Source organism: Pseudochaenichthys georgianus, chromosome 3 (assembly GCF_902827115.2).
Source record: "Pseudochaenichthys georgianus chromosome 3, fPseGeo1.2, whole genome shotgun sequence".
NCBI lineage: Eukaryota > Metazoa > Chordata > Actinopteri > Perciformes > Channichthyidae > Pseudochaenichthys > Pseudochaenichthys georgianus.
Window position 1 is genome coordinate 37041990 of NC_047505.1, and position 16729 is coordinate 37058718.

Genomic DNA, 16729 nt, shown 5'->3' on the forward strand with positions numbered 1-16729 from the left:
TGACACAAACATACTGCTTCTCTTGGTCATATTATCAAACCTCAAATAGTGAGACATTCTACCTATGAACATGCTCTTTAGGCTCAGTTAGGTGTATGTTCAGTAATGATAGGAAAATGGTAATTCCCTGGAAGTTGAGTGGTAGACTTGATAAAGGAGATGTACTAACCTTGTAGAGTTTGAGGCTAGCCTCATGCCGGGTGTTGACAGTGTGCATCCTCAGCTTCTCCAGGCTGTTAGTGTAGTAGTCGCAGGCGTTACACTTCAGGTGCACTGGGTTGCCTATGGCCACACATTTCAGACGCCATTCGTTGCCTTTGCCCCCTTCTTTGATGTGGGCCACAAGCTGGTACTTTTGCACATGCTTGTCTGTCTTGCAGTGCAGCTGGAAGTTGGCCTTGAGCTGAGTGGTATAGTGGCACAACTTGCACTGGTGAGAGTCGCCCAACACAGCACGCCATTCTTCCTCCGGTAGGCTGCGTTCAGCTCCCATATGCATGCCAAGCACATCCAGGTTGTCAGTGGTGAAGCGGTTGCATACAGCGCACTGAAAGAGCTTGAGGGAGGGGTCGCTGGTTTGTGATAGACTTTCTCCCAGGGTCATCAGTTCTTCGGACACCAACTGCCCACTGCCCAGCCGCACATCCATAGGGATCTCCCCGCCTACTAAAATGTGGGGATACACAAAGAAAGACACACAAAAAAAGAGGAAAAGAGACATTTAGAAATATTCAAAGCTAACACTCTGAACTGGAGTCCAGTTGTAAAGATCACTTTATTTCTCAGTAATTCACTTCAGGACATCATTATTAAATGATTTGAGTTTTTGAGCAAAGTGTTTTATGTCTGTTTATTCCACTCTCAAAATGAATTACATCTCAGTGTGGTTTTCCAAAGTTTTACTTTACACGTGCATGAAATTGTATATGGACCTTGCTTTGAGCTGAGAAAGAACAAAGCCGGGACATTTTCCATGAAGACCTCACACTGCCAGAGAAAGAACATACACATAGCCTTGCTTTGGCTATTGGACTTTCATGGCCTTCTGTAAATCAACTCCAGAGGCCATGAGCTCCACAGAAAAAGCAAGTTATTTTATCATTACTGAAGAACTAAGGAGTTCCAAAGCACACATTACTGTAAATCAAATCTGTTGCCACTTTTCACAGAAAAATTGTATTAAAAAAATCCACTTCGCTCCTTGGATTCTTCTGCTTATTTCACTTCAGATTGCCTCTAAATCAATATGGACACCTAACAGATTAATTCTGCTTGGTACTGAGTCTAAACAACGACGAGGAGAGGGGGGGGGGAACACAGCAAGCACATATCATATGACACGTAGAACTGATGTCTATACAGTCTGGGTAGGCTGTCTGAAAAATTAATGCAAAAAATATGAGGTAAGAGCAGCCAGATTTTTTGCCTTGGCTTGCTGATCTTTAATCTTTAACTGCCCAGACTGAGCATACAGGCTTGACCCTGCCTAGCTTTACACTAAATTAATTCCAGAAGCTCCTTTTTATTTATTGCTGCAGTATGCAGCCTGCTCTTGGACTTTTCTCTATTACCTGAGTTTTTATAGCCAGGAGAGGGAGACCTTTGAGAAGCCCTCTGAAATTACTCACAGACCCAGCTCTGCATTCATGGCTTCTAACACTCTCTATCTTACAAACAAACATATCCAATAGCTATATCAGTACTATCCTGCACCTTGCATCTCTAATTTCTACCTGGCTCTCATGCAGCATTACTATTTAGATTCAATTCAATTTACCCCGTACTTGGCTTATACTCCTCCCTGAACCCTGGTTGATGACCAATAGATGAAGACCCTGGTATGGAGCTTTGTTTTCACATATTTTGTATTTTAAACACAAGTTTTTTCAAAAATATCATATATATGATTGATAATGCTATATGAATCTTAAAAGAAAATCTAAACACATTACCATCTTGCTTATCTACTTTCTCACACTAATGTTTTAAAGTGCATAACTGACTTGTCCTTTGTGCTGTTTCACAGTGTATGTGAGACATTCAATTCCAGCAAAAATAGCTTAAAATCACATCCCCCTCCCTTCTTTTTTACTCTCTTGCCCTCCATCTCATATCTTCCTTTCACTACAGTAGCTGAGTCTTGGGAACGAGGATGAGGGTGAGCTCATGTGAGGTTAACATTTGTAATCTATCTTTTCGGCAATACACTCAAAAGTCAAAAACCCACAGTGAGAGCGTGAAAGAGAACCTCTTGCTTTAGCTGCCTGGTGTGGGATCTCCTTGTTATGGCAGATTCTCCAAGAGATTTACAAAGCCTTATGTATCATACTGTCGAGTTAACATCAAACTGTTTGTGTATGATGGCTTTATGAGTTCCTTAAAGTGTGACAGAGGATAACACCGCTGTAGTTTATGGGCCCAGACTGTGTCATCATTGCCTCCCTTGTAACATGCTTATTACAACTCACCTCACAGGAAAATGAACCAGATGGCAGAAAAGCTCAAAAGAATTATTCCCAGCAATCAATACATGTTTGTCTTTGAACTGGCTGTAGTTGTAGACAAGTTTGTACAAACTTTTGGGTTGTAACTGGCTTGCCAAACGCTCTGCTATGCTTGTGAATTACCCATGCTGAGCCCTCTAACCTCCCTTCTTTGACCAAGATACAATTTATAGCACCAATTACATATTTTGAAAAAATGTAGAACTCCAGTGGTAAAGTTCAGCAGCAGTTAGCGAATACTGACATGAAAAAGCTGAGGGTAGCTGCCTGAGATATAGGGCATGGAGAAGAAAAAATAGAGTTGCGACACTATAACTCACCTTTTGGGAGCAGGTATCACAAAATTAACTTCACAATTCTGTTAAAATTCCATTTAAACAGTATTACTTAGATGTCTTGTTAAAAACAAAAACAAAGTATCTCTTTATATTATAGATAAATGTACAGCAAGTACATTTGTAGATGAAATAATTGACTGGTATTTGGTACTAGAATGTTTAACTATTGATGTAGGATAAAGGCATTGAGCATATAGGCCGACTGTCGTAATGAAAGTGATCATGAACACCACCAGTAAGGAAATATGGAGAGGGTCTAGGGTAAGCCCCCAGCTATAAACTTGTCTCAAATGGATTATCTTTATTTCACCACTCCTACTTTATATTTCAGAGACACTCTGCTTTTAAAATGAGAGAATAATGTTAAATGTACTAGGGCAGGTATACCTTGAGCATAAGAAAGAAACAAAAGAGAGGGGCAATATGCAATTTTCAATCTTCCTAATTGTGTATGTTAGCACAATGAAAAGTGATACAAATACCATTGTTTGTGTTCTCCAAGATTAAGTTAAACTGAAACTAATTTATGCTAAAAGTAATAATTCCTGGGGACTTTGTGGTTACTATGGTGATTTCTGAGAGCAAGTAAGGCAAAGTGGCACTCACCGAGTGCAGGGGCCAGGGCAGCCATGTTGGGATCAAGGTGAAAGCTCCCCATCAGGAACTGGGCCTCAGCTCCAGCTGGGTCTATCTTGAGGCCTGGTGGAAGGCTCATGTTCTGGGCCAGGTAATATTGGTAGAGCTCAGCTTCAGATGGTGAAGGCATTGCTCCCAAGCCAAGTCGTCCATGCTGCATTTGAGTGACATTCTGCTGGAGTAGCATCATGTTGTGCATGTGCTTCTCGCTGGTCATGTGGATACGCAGGTTCCGTGCCACATTGGTCTCGTAGTCACACACCTCACACCGCCAAGTGGGTTTGCTCTTCGGCTTGGTCGGGGAGGGGGCCCCACACGGTCCAGCCATATGCGTGGAGGACTGTATTGGATGGTGGTGTGGAGGGTGATGGCTACTGGACTGGGTCACTGAGGGGACTGTAACCACTCCTCCTGGGGTATGTCCAAATACCTGTTCCTGTCCAGTTCCAATGGTGCCTCCATTCGCTAGTGTCTGCATGTTGTTCAGGTGCTTGTCCGACTGCATGTGGATGCTTAGGTTGCCCTTTGTGGTGGTCGAGTAGTTACACACCTAGAAAATATAAGACCATATATATATATATATATTTGAACTGCAATAAAGTAAACATATGCTACATTAACCATCAGTTCCCATTTTACATACATTTGAATGGCTCACCAAAAAAAAAAAAACTTTAATGGCAACCCATTTCTTTGGTACATACCTCACACCGGAAGGGCTTGTATCCACAGGTATAGCTTTCTCCACGAGCCAGACGAGGGTGGCTCTGACCACTTGTGCAGTACGAACAGGTTCCTCCAGAGTCTGGGTGTTTCTCTTTCATGTGTGCCTCCAATGTCTGCTGGTATTTGTAATGCCAGTTGCATTTCGGACACTTCAGTGTCTTGCATGAGTTGCGTGAATGCATCATGGTCATGTGTCCACCCAAGGAGCGTGAAGAACCCAGAACGGTGTCACATTTAGGGCATTCTACCCCACTGCCGCTGCCACCAGGCCCATGGTTCTGGGAACACTCGCCCATCCCTGTTATGTCACAGGAGCCTCCTGGGAAGAGGTGCGCGAGGCCTTGAGATGATGGGTGGAGGTGATGATGATGATGATGGAGCATGTGGTGATGGTGCAGAAGGGCTCCATTTTCTTCCTCTCCCTCTGCTGAGCAATCATTTGGTTCTGGAGCTGTGGCACTATCACGATTGGCACTTTCATCAGCAGCAGCATTGGAGGACAGAGGTGAGGAGGAAGTGCCAGCAGTGTCGTCCTCGTTCCTTCTGACAGCAGCTGCCGCCATTGTCATGGGAACAGTGGGTCCCTGACAGTTAAAGCTCAGAGGGAGCTCAGAGGTCCTCCCTCCACCGTCTGCCATTGAACCCTCTTTCCTGACAGAGGAGGAATAGGAAGCAGGGTCTTTGCTCTTTAGTGTGGAACTGACCGCAGAGGTGCAGGCAGAAGGCTGGAGAGCGCTACTAGGCATTAATAAAGGAGATTTGGAAATGCTTTGGTTTGAGACAGCTTGTTCCCCCGCTTCACCCTTGCCGCTGTTACTGTTACCACCACAGGCCACTGCAGTGCTTTCTGCCTCCAACTCATCTTCCTCCTCCCCTAACAGTTCTTCTTCTTCCGAGCACCCAATCTGGCTCGATAAGTGTGCCTTGTTTTCATTTCCCTTGGTGTCCCCATCCTCTCCCTTGCATGCCAACTCTTTCCCAGCAGGCTCCTCTGTTCTCCCTCCCTGTTTGAGCAGGGCACTGGAGTCTTTGGCAGAGCCTGAGGACGAGGTAAGAGTTGATGCTTTGGGAATGCTCAGCCCTCCAAGAGAGAGGACTGAGCTTAGTGGGTTGTGTTGCTGCTGCTGATGGTGGTTGAGACCAGAGTCAGAGTCTTTGTTGAGGAGGCTCTCGCTGCCTCTGCTGCTGCTTCCAGGCTCCAAATGGACACCACTAAAAGTGCCATAGAAGCTCTGGCCAGAGTTATTGGGGAGCAGGTTGGGTGGCAGAGAAGTGCTCTTTGTTTTTGGTTCCAGGAAACTGATGAGGGGCTCTTTGTCCTTCCCAATGCCCTGGATGATGGCAGATGCTTGCTTGTCCCCTAGCAGCTGCCGTTCGTCCTCACACAGTGTCATGCGGTGATCATGGACGGCATGAGTGGCAAAGGAACGGGCATAGCCAAAGGACAGCTTGCAGAGAAAACACATGAGAATGGGCTTACCCTTGCCATATAGGGATAGCCCATCAAATTTGGAGAAATCCACGTTGTTGGGAACATCTTTGGATACACAGGACTTCTTGGCAGACCCATCGCTGTTCAGGTAATCCTTGTTGCTTTTGTGCCGCACATCAAAGACACGGTAACTGTGCAGGACAGGGCTGAGGCCTGCCATGGTTGAGGTATTGGGGAAACCTTGGTCTGAATTGCCAAACCACTTCCTGAAGGACGAGGCTATGTGGAACGTGTTGATGATGTGAGGGTAGACCGAGGATGAAGTCCCAGCAGGATCCCCCGGTGTTCCCACACTGGTGAGAGAGTTTGTGGGAAGCAGGCTGCCCATGCCCCCACCACTTTGGATCAACTGACTGATGCTCTCTACGATGTAGGCAGAGCCATCTGGCTGGTACACTATCTCACCAGCAAGGTTCTCCACATCACTACTTTCCTCTTCTTCTTCCTCCTCTCCTTCGTCACTCCCACTCTCAGGTGCTCCCTGCTGTCGTGTGGGCTGATGTCGCAAAAGAGTGGGCATGCCCCCTCCCCCAGGAGCCATTGGCACCCCAGGAAAGGGTTGAAGACTTGGGAAACAGCTGTCAATCTCCATTTCATCTAAGTCCTCAGATTCTTCCTCTTCTCCACAGTTTATTCCCTCTTGCTCTTCTTCTTCAAGACCCTCTCTTATGGGATGCAGCTGGCCTGTGGCAGAGCTATCACGGTGGGCCTCGGGTGATGTCTGTTTTGGCTGCTGCTGCTGCTGGGACAGTGGTTCTCTCACTCCGTCATGAGATGCACTGGAGTTGTTGGGTTGAGAGGGGTACGAAGCAGAGAGGGACAAGGGGTCCAGGGAAGGGGCCTGGTTGGTGCAAGGGACCTGTGAGCTAGAGTGATCGTTCCAGGGCTGTGGTGGTTGCTGCTGCTGGGAGGAGCCGAGCCCATCGTCTGTCCCAGAAACCACAGGAGACTCACAGCTGTCCATGCTGATGCCTACATGAGGCGTTCATCGCATCCAGGCCTGTAGAGACACACAATTGTGAGATAAGGGGTTATTGTTGAAATTGAGATGTTAGATTTCAAAATAGACACAAAAACATAGGCACAAACAACTCATGGTTGATCATGCTACAACTCATACATAATATATATATCATTTACAATGCCTTTGCAAACAAAGATGTCTATATTTTCTAAAATGTAACTATGCCTATTAAGAAAACATTGGTTAAAGAAAACATTTAAGATGCTATGAATAGGAACTTTAAAAGAAGAAAATCAAATGTATAGTGCATAGGGTGAGAGACAAAAGTCTGAGATATAATTGGAAAAATGACATCTTGCTCATTACGCTAGATTAGGTACTTAAACACAATACCTGAGACAAGCACTAATAAGCCGTCCATGATTCATCTTCCTGCCATATCAGGAAGGTACCATCTTTTATCTTCACCTTCCAAACAACACCCCTAATCGTATATTCTGCAAATCCTACATCCGTTTTTAATTAACTTGCAGTCAGAAAAAAGGAGAAACAGGCTAACTTAATGGATCAAATAGATTCCCTGTGAGATAATTAGACACTGAGAAGCCACCCATCAGCACATTGTACATTTACATAACTGGAAGAAAAAGGGAAAACTGCATCTAAAAAAAGAGATTCTTCACAGTATCACCATTATCACTCCATCTTCAAGTTATGTATATATATAAAGAAGGATATAATACATGTGAACTACTGATATAGATGTGTATGATCTTTAACAAGAGCAGTAAAAGGCAGTTTTTCTATGAGCCAAAAATACATAAGCTGGGTTGGGACTTCACAGCAGCTGTGTTTAGATCTTGCATCCAATAACCTCTACGCTCAGCCTGGTTTCAAACACTCCAGCCACCCTTCGCCTCTAAAATAATAAATGGGAGCTGAGCTTACGGGAGCTGGCCATGCCCCGAGCATCTGAGAGGCCCAACACAGGCTGCAATTTAGAGCGCAGAAGAGATAAAATGATAGCGCAAGATACTGCTGAGCTAATAATTTTATTAAAGGGATGCAGCCAACATTGATTAAAGGGGGCAATCGGGCTGAAACCAATAACTCTGGGCTGCCCTTTAACCCAGCAGTACTGAATATTACATGAGCAAAGTTTCCCGGCATCAAGCTCACTAACATGTCCCGCTTGATTAGCACATTCCCTGCTTGCATTTGATTTATTTACTTATTTACTTATTTACTTAGGGATGCAAATTTCAGCTGTGATCAGAATGGAGTCTACCCCCACACCCTAACATATTAACCACTGAGAGAGAGGATAGATTGATAATGTCTCTCTGCTGCTTCTTGAATGTCTGATGAAGCTTGTCTCCCACACAACATATAGTACCTGAGAGCTCTGTAGTCTATATGCACTCAAACTACACAAGTAATGGACGTCTAGTTCAAAGGTTTGCTATTGTCTTTGGACTACCTAATTAACAATAGAAAACAACCGTATAGAGAAATAATAAAGAAATTATTACTTTAATGATAATGCAATGCATTTACATCATGACTGCAAAGATGATGTAGATGTTATTGTCATAAATACCCAGGGGCAGACATTTCTGTCAGTATGGTCCACCCAATTGTGTTGTTGATACAACAATGAGATGACCCGGATGACCCCTGCCTTGCTTTGCATATGAAATGAAAGATATTAGACTGGCTGGCTTATTAACAAGATTGCTTTATACAGCCAGACATGATTTAGAAATGGCTATCATATTGAGTGAGGGGATTCTAGCGTTACTGGTCTGTATTTATTATCTGCTCCATTAATAAGAGGCAATGTGCTCAACAGCCATTTCACACAAATGGACTGAGGGCAGCGAGAGTAATGCATGAAATAAAGATATGCCACATGTCAAACAGACAGTGATTCTTCAACTAAAATCCTATGGATATACTGTCAAATGAAATGAAAACAGGAAGAAAATATGACATGTCTAAAAAGGACTGCCTCACGGGAAAAATGTCCATGTGTCCTGTCTGAGCATGAAGTGTTTCACACCTTGTTCCTGTAATCTATTCCATCAGCTCCTCCTCCGGATTCCATTGCCTTTCTCCAGCAGGCCTGGGAACACTGTGCAGTTCTGCTAGTTAAGATTGTTGATTCCCAATGACCTCTAAAGTTCTCAAGTCTTATTTTTGGATTAATTTGACTTAAGTCTGAGAAAAAAGTCACAGTGTGTACAGTAGTGAGTGTATGCACCCATCCATTCATATTACTCCTGTAAGATACCTGAAGCAATTAGCAGTAGACAAGACAACACGATGACTCTAGATCAGTGCTGGAGCTTTGAGCCAGCTTGGTGTGTCCACTGCTTACAGAAAACAGGATTGCCCTTTAAAATCAAGATGGTGTAATTCAATAACCTGCAGTGGTTACTGATGAGCAATGGGATTGTCTGGAGTCGGGGAGTCGCAGATGGGCCAACAGATATAACGCTGTGTGTCTCTCGGAGGTCTGCCTGGCTCAGTGACACCTGTTTAAAGCAGGAAAAGCTTTAATCTCTGGGAGGCACTAAACAAGTCGGGGAGACAGACAAAGAGACGCGGTCGAAGGAGAGGGGAAGTGGAGGAGGCCAGTGTCTCTGTGTGCTGACTGTGTTAATAACCACAAATCAAAATGATGGAGCAGCCTGCTAAAGGTGACTACTGCAGAGTGGAATTATGTATGGCTATGTACTGTGATATGGAGAAAAGTTGTCAAAACTTTGGAATACTGGCACTAACGCTAGTTGCGCAAAACAAGTCACCCTGCCATGGCCCATGTGTTGTATCATAATTCTGAATGTGGGCCTACTGGGTTGACAATAGGCAGGCTGCATGCAGCCAAAACAAGCCTTAACTGACAATAAGAGATAATCAGAGGGAAGAAAAGGCTAAATTCCTGAGCTGATCTGAGGGAGAGCACGCCAATGCACACACACTCTTGCTGCCACCTGCCTTCAAAGGCTTTATGCCAGGGTCCCCCTACTGCTCTCTATTTCTCTCCCTTCTAACTAAACAATAAAATGTCATATTTCATCTCCTCCCACCCTAACAAAGCATATAAGGTTAAACCTTGTGAAAAGGCCTGAGTCCTAATGAACACTATCAAAGAGTGGGTCTGGATGTCATTTTGTAGAGATAGAAAATGAGATAAGTTATAAGTTATGGGTCCTTTCATTAGCTGGGATCTACCAGCCAACTGGGGAAGAATTAAAGGCTAAAGAACCATCTGATTATAAGCATGCCTGATCACCTGCCTGGAGGCCTGGCCTTCCCTCCAGAGGACCCTACTTTCCCGGGTTTCCTGAGGGAATTATCTCTGACTCAGCCCTAGCTGTGAATACTGCTTATCTGTGGGTGTGTTACAGCACCGACCCTTACTCCTATTTGAATACACATCAGCAGTAAGGGAACACCTCTTTGAAATAGAATAACACTGTTTTTTAATCAGCCTAGAGACCCCTAACAATACACCAGATCTGATTTTCAATTGTCCCTCAGTGATGTTGCCTGTCTGTGTCTAGTCTCTGAGCCATCACAGAGCCTGGCCAGCCACCGCAGGGTAAGGGGCGCTTATTGGAAAATCAATGGCGTGAACGCTAAGCAAGTTACAGGAAGATGTGGGAAGGAAGGGTTCTTATTGATAAAGCAGGGGAAGGCCTTTGATGTTGCACTAGGGACATGCTCATTGATGGGAGAACCATTGTAGTCCTCAGGCAGAGTGAGGCCTGGGTTTATCTCCTAGGTTTATTCCAATTAATCACCAATAAATGCGTTCATGCATTGCACTTTTAAACATAAGCTTGACATGGCTTAGTACATTCTGGTTTTAAACTGTGATCTTGCTGTGAGGGAATTGACATCTCTAACATTGCACTGCAAGTGTCTCTTTCCACCTTTTTAACATTACTCTCTATTCAACCCGCTCTAGTCTCTATATACGTTAACTGTGGCCTTTAAGCTAACATCTAATACAATAACCTGAAACTCAGCTAAGGAATACGTATGCTATATCTGAAAAAGTGCAACTGTGCTACTAAACTGGCAGCCTGCTGTCGCAAGATAATTGACTGTGCTGAATCAAGATAAATAAATTCCCTTAATGTCATTCAAACACATTTTGTATTAATGCTTTTCCTCAAATAATGCACTAGTTCACATTGTCTGAAAGTCAAAAACACATATCATATTTCAGTGCTATCACAAGGTCACATTTTTTATAGTTGAGAGCCACACATATTTGTCAACCACAATAAACTATTCTAATTATATTAGGTAGAGTTCTTGTTCTCTTTGTTTCCCAACACTGTAAATCAGACAATTAAGCATGTGCAGCATTGTTGTTTATGATGTGCTGTAAATATTCTGTCTGCTATTGTGCTAATGCAGACATAAGGCTGCTCCTGTATTGCTCCAACTGCAGGAGGCAAAAAGTCACCTCAGGTCGATGGCACTCAGCCTGTAAACAGGGCTTCCCGTAAAATCAATGATCTTCAGTAGGAGCTATCAGTCTGTGGAACAGAAATAGCCGTGGCTGTGTTGAGTCTGAGGCGGGGAAGAATGGTACTGTGTGTTTACATGAGTGTGTGTGAGTAGAGGGGGCCGGTCTCTGGCTAGTCTGGGAGTAGTTCTCAGAGATAGCAGAACTGAGGCATGCCGCTTTTGCCATGTTTACAGCCAGCATTAGTTTCTATAGAGACAAGACTGCAACTTTCCGACTGTATTATTGTGGTCTTCTTTATGTACTTTATGCCCCAAACTAGTGTTGAAAAAAATATACAGCTAAAATAATCCTTACTGATTACAATAGGAGCAACTCAAATAACCAGGAGGCAATGTTCTTAGTTGCACAGCACTCCATTTTACTAACCATTTTGTACTAGTTATACTGGTCAGAAATGGCTAAATTGATTTTGTTGTAATATCAATTGCCTCCTTTGTTAATAGACTTGAAATAGAACCTTGAAAATGATTTTACCCTTTACGCAACACCATCAAATTCTGCTAATCCATTTCATATTGCAGAACGGAAGAAAAAGTGATTTAAGACAGAGCAGCAGTGAAATCATCTGAACTGTATGGTTCTCATGCATAGGGCAGTCTGATTCAATGATGCCATTGGAGCTCAGCTAACTTTCAAAACACTCTACATGGGGATTTACACATAGCAGCAGAGTGTTTTCTCAGTTTTGGAGGGTATGATAGAAACAGCATGCTGGTGTAATTAGAAGTAGTTAATTAGCTGTGGGTTAATTACTGGGTTCTGCAGAGAGCTGGTGTAAGACCTGGTGGGGTGGCGAAGCAATGGGAAGCAGCGAACACACAGCAGGAAGCTCCCAGTCTCCTGCCAATTAGCAAACAGCATGGGGGGTGGGCTTCTCTGGTATACGAGCAGTACAAATGTGAGAAAGCTTATATCATTTCACTCAAACCTCAGAACAGGGGATGAGATAAAGAGAGAGCAGACAATATACATTCTATTTAAATATGCATGCTGCTAGAGACAGTTTGTATTACTGTTTTGTAGAGAAACTTTGAAGAGTGAAACTAAAAAGAAAATGACAACCAGTTTTTTAAGAACAAAACAACGCAGGGGCTATTTCAATTACAACAAAAGTATCTTCTTATGTTGGCAGCCACATGCTATCTGTCTTCATTTACCAACCACACTGAAAGACTTGACTGTATTACTTTCCTGTTACGTCCCTTGTGGTTTGTTTAGAAAGCTTTGTAATTTGTAAGAGCATTAATTATCCTTAAAATTAAGGTATGATGTATAATCAGAGAGGGGCAATCTGGCTCAAGCTAGTATTCACCTCCAGGCAACTAAGTGCAGAGCACATACTACACAATGTGGTGTCTCTAAAATGCAAGAAAGGCAGAGAAAGAGACAGAGACAGATCGTGAAGGAGAGAGAGTGAGATAAATAACTTTAAACCGCAACTTGCAAATTCTTATCAGATTATTTAGACACACATCCACCATGTATAATCAATTTTAGAACAGCAGACATGGACATTGAATGATTTGCAACAGTCTGACATGGATCCTAACATCCTTTAGCATTCAGCGCTGACTTTCCCATAGTGAGGAATGCAGACAGGCTGAGAGAACACTTGATACTTTGTGCCCTGGACTGTGTGGCAATAATCAATCAGAAAACAACACACTGATTATGATTCTTAAGAAGATTCTAAATGTAAAACATTTTGAAATCACATAAAGGTATATTATGTAGATATAAAGTATGTATAACTCAGTATGTATAACACAAATGTAGAACACAGTATGTAGCCTATAACATTTGTAGTGTTTTCTGAATGAAAACAAAAAAAGAAGGATAATAGGGGGATAGAGATACTGTGATTGAGATATAGTTAGAGACAGCTATACTGTAAAGACACATGTCCAATAAAAGGTCAGGGAGAAGGAGAAAATGTGCTGATCAAAGTATTTGAGCTTCAGGACCTTTATTTCTACTAATTATCAAATCTGCCCCTATTTATATCTGCGAGAAACAGACGTTCTCTCAAGAGAGGATGGAAGTGAAATCTGCTAACTCCAGTGCTTTAGGAGTTTCTGTTTGCACTCACTCTATTACATGTGTCCTATAGTAACAGGATGAGGGTGGTAGAGGGGCGTGAAGTGAACCAATGAACACAACTTATTTCGGAATGTTGTTGTTATGAAAGTAAAGAACAGAACACTATGTACAGTAGACTGCAAAGCTGAGCAAAATGTGAAATATAAAATCAGTATATTTTTGTAGCTAGGAAACCCATTTATATAATTTTAGATAAAAGATTGCCTAAATGATTTGAATAGAATTGCATGGTGCCATACACACATATATACAAACAGGCACAGATACACACATTACCGCAGCGTTGCTGTTAAGGCGAGCTAACCACAAACACAGTTGTTAAAATGATCAATACCATTGAAATATTAAACCTTAAAAAGCTGCCTTATTGATTGGCAGCCCAATGATAAAACGGTTTATTATCACAATTGTGGGGCTTTATGTAAATGTTTAGAAGAGACCATCAGCTGTCTAGCAACCAATGGGATGTGGCTAAATGTGTCCTCACCTCCCAACCCTAACTGCAAACACACCCAACAAACCAATCACCACTCAGCTCTCCTGGCTTACCCTGCCAGCCAAACCCTGAGGAATTGCAGCGATTTGGGCGAACAGGGAGATGTCATTACCATTACTTCTACTTCAATTAAGGGTAGCTGACACTGATCAGCATACCAAGCCCCTGTTGACAGAGAGACGGGAGAAGGTGAACTGGCCCCTCCGAGCAGCACGGTAGCTCTGGGCTGTGGTCTAAGCGATCTCCAGCAGGCATGACTGCAAACAGAAGTACACACACTGGTGAAGGATCCTGGCTCCACGCAGGGATCATGCCCTGACAGACAGATAGGGGACATGGATAACATGTCTATAATCCTGGACCATTCTATGTAATCTGGAAAACAAATACCTTCGTAATGACCCAGTCCTGCACCTGGTAAAACACAGGGTTCACTAACACCTGGAATTAGACAAATATCCACCACAGAGCAGTCTTAAAGGGACACACTCCTTTAGCAAAAACGCTTAAGGGAGTTTGAGAAGACGCCAGCATTTGAGATAATGGTGTTTTTTTTAAGTCTCCAGCATCCTAGGCTATCCAGCAAACAAAACACAGCATCTCTATTCTATTTGTGAAGTTACAGGGACACCCTTTGAGGGGCATGCAGTGGTATGATGAGATGAGTTAAGTCACACAGAGACTTAGCAGTGAAGCAGTGAGGCAGTGCCAGAAGCCTGAGGGTTAGGTACAGTGTTCGGTTAAGTGTCTAAACCTGAGTAGGGTGATTAGATCCCTGTTAGAAGACCAAATGACCAGGACACCTTAGTAATGTGGGTGAAAACTGTCTAGGGTGAGAGCGGAGATGTGGAAAGTCATGCTGTGTTATGTGTGGAAAATGGAAACTTACTATCTATTTTATACTGAGGAGTAGTGCATTCGCATGACATATACTATGTATGTGTGGTGGGTTATGTGCACACACAAGAATATTGGCATTGAACTGCACACACACACACACACACACACACACACACACACACACACACACACACACACACACACACACACACACACACACACACACACACACACACACACACACACACACACACACACACACACACACACACACACACACACACACACACACACACACACACACACACACACACGCACGCACGCACCAGGGATTAGAGGGTGTCCCAGTGAAACCATTCTGTGGAAATGATTTCTTTGCAGAAAAAAAGGCATGAAAGCCAATCGTGACCTGGCCTCTAATTCTAGAGTAGGATATCCTGGATAAACAAGTAGAGGGTTCCTTTGAAGACCTTGCACAGCCGAACCATTCACTCCCCACTTCACATTTGTTAAAGTCATTAATGACAAAGATTTAGAAAGGAAAGCGAAAATCTTTCTGGTACACAAATACTTTTTTTATGAGGCCTGGCCCAAATTCCACTCCGCTTAGCTGAAGCCTTTATCCTGGGAAAGAACTGCACCCGTTTTAAACAATAAACCTCAGGGGAGAAGACTTTTCTATTGCCCCTTTCCTCGACTGAATTATGAGGGTTAATAAAGTTAAAAGAATAATGTGTGCAGTGTTTAAAGAGGAAGTGAACAACACATGTTGGGATACTGTATGTCGAAATACACAGGCCAATAAACGCAAAGCACAATTCAAAGGCTGTTATATTTAAGAATGAGAAAAGAGTCTGATAGCAAGCCTATAATGAATTAAAAAAGGATTCCTTCCTTAATGAACACCTCTGACTCCTTACGCACAGCTATTCTTGTACCACACGGGCATTTATCTCCAGACAGTGCTCATATTTAAACTTTGTTACAGCATGAGTACTTCTACTGTGAGGTTTGATGGAATGATTCTTCATTGGGAAGCTACAGGAGGGAAACAGGTAGAATACATGTATCACATATAGATTACTCTCTTTCCCAACAAAGGAAATGTAAATTGCCAAACTGAATTTTAAATTCAACAGCATACTGCGAAAACATCTTAGAGTATTTCATTGAGATATAAAACGGAACAATCATGTGTCTTCAAGACGACAGCACACTGAGCGCCGGTTTACATGCCAATGGGATGCCTAATCTTTACACTGGCAGTTTATAAACAGAGCACTCGCAAATCAGATCGTGATGCAATCGTCATCTTAAAAGGAAAGCAGAGCTTGCCCTCCAGTTTACAAGGACGGATTCAAAGGCAAACCTTGGAAGGTGATGTGCACTTCTGAGCAGTGATGAGGAACTGTCAACAGAGGAAGAGTGAGGAAAAACAAAAACAAAACAACTTGTTAGGTGTATAACAAGGTGGCCTGGAGGGCAATGCTGAAAGACACCTCAGCACTTGACTCTGAAGTGTGTAAGAAACATCAAACAGCTTTTTTTCGTAGCTATGTTGAGCACTGACAGAGCCGACCATGGTGTTCTGAGGCCTTTGTGTGAGGAAAAGACGCTATAGTTTGGCAGGGAATAAAGCGGTACAATTTTACTAAAAGACATCAGTTCCTCATGCAGCAGTAATCACAAGCGTTCATACGCACTAAATCTGAGTTCTGTTCTGAGACACAGACCTCCAGGGAGACCTGTCTAACATGAGGGGAAGCTGCAGCCATCAAACTACACAACTGAAACAGAATAAACCCAGTCTTAAATGCAATTGCAAACAAAGAAAGGAGTTCCGTTTAGATAAAGGTTACCCTAGAGTTGTATAGCTTGAAGGTGTGTATGTGGCACAGAGAGAGATGAGGCTTGAGTGGCAAGAATGGTCCACAGAACATATGACTGTTGGCAGCTCGTTGCTTGCACCAACAATTGGCACGATGGTGTCTACAAGCGTCCAAGCACTTTGATCTGGGCGAGCAAATGCTCATGTGCTGAAAATACATTTAAAAATCCTATCCCTCTGGTTAGACAAATGAGAG

General features: G+C 43.1%; 1 protein-coding gene across 2 annotated transcripts in view; it reads right to left on the reverse strand.

Moving 5' to 3' along the window:
• The window catches only part of zfhx3b (zinc finger homeobox 3b), a 139267-nt gene that overhangs the window by 83256 nt on the left and 39282 nt on the right, over positions 1-16729 (reverse strand). For both annotated transcript variants that reach the window (XM_071206909.1, XM_071206907.1), the window contains exons 2-4: positions 4183-6696; positions 3449-4028; positions 170-666 (exon numbers count right to left, since the gene is read on the reverse strand). In XM_071206909.1, coding sequence (XP_071063010.1) covers positions 170-666; positions 3449-4028; positions 4183-6660 — 3555 coding nt within the window. In that variant the 5' untranslated portion in view covers positions 6661-6696. The remainder of the gene's footprint in view (positions 1-169; positions 667-3448; positions 4029-4182; positions 6697-16729) is intronic.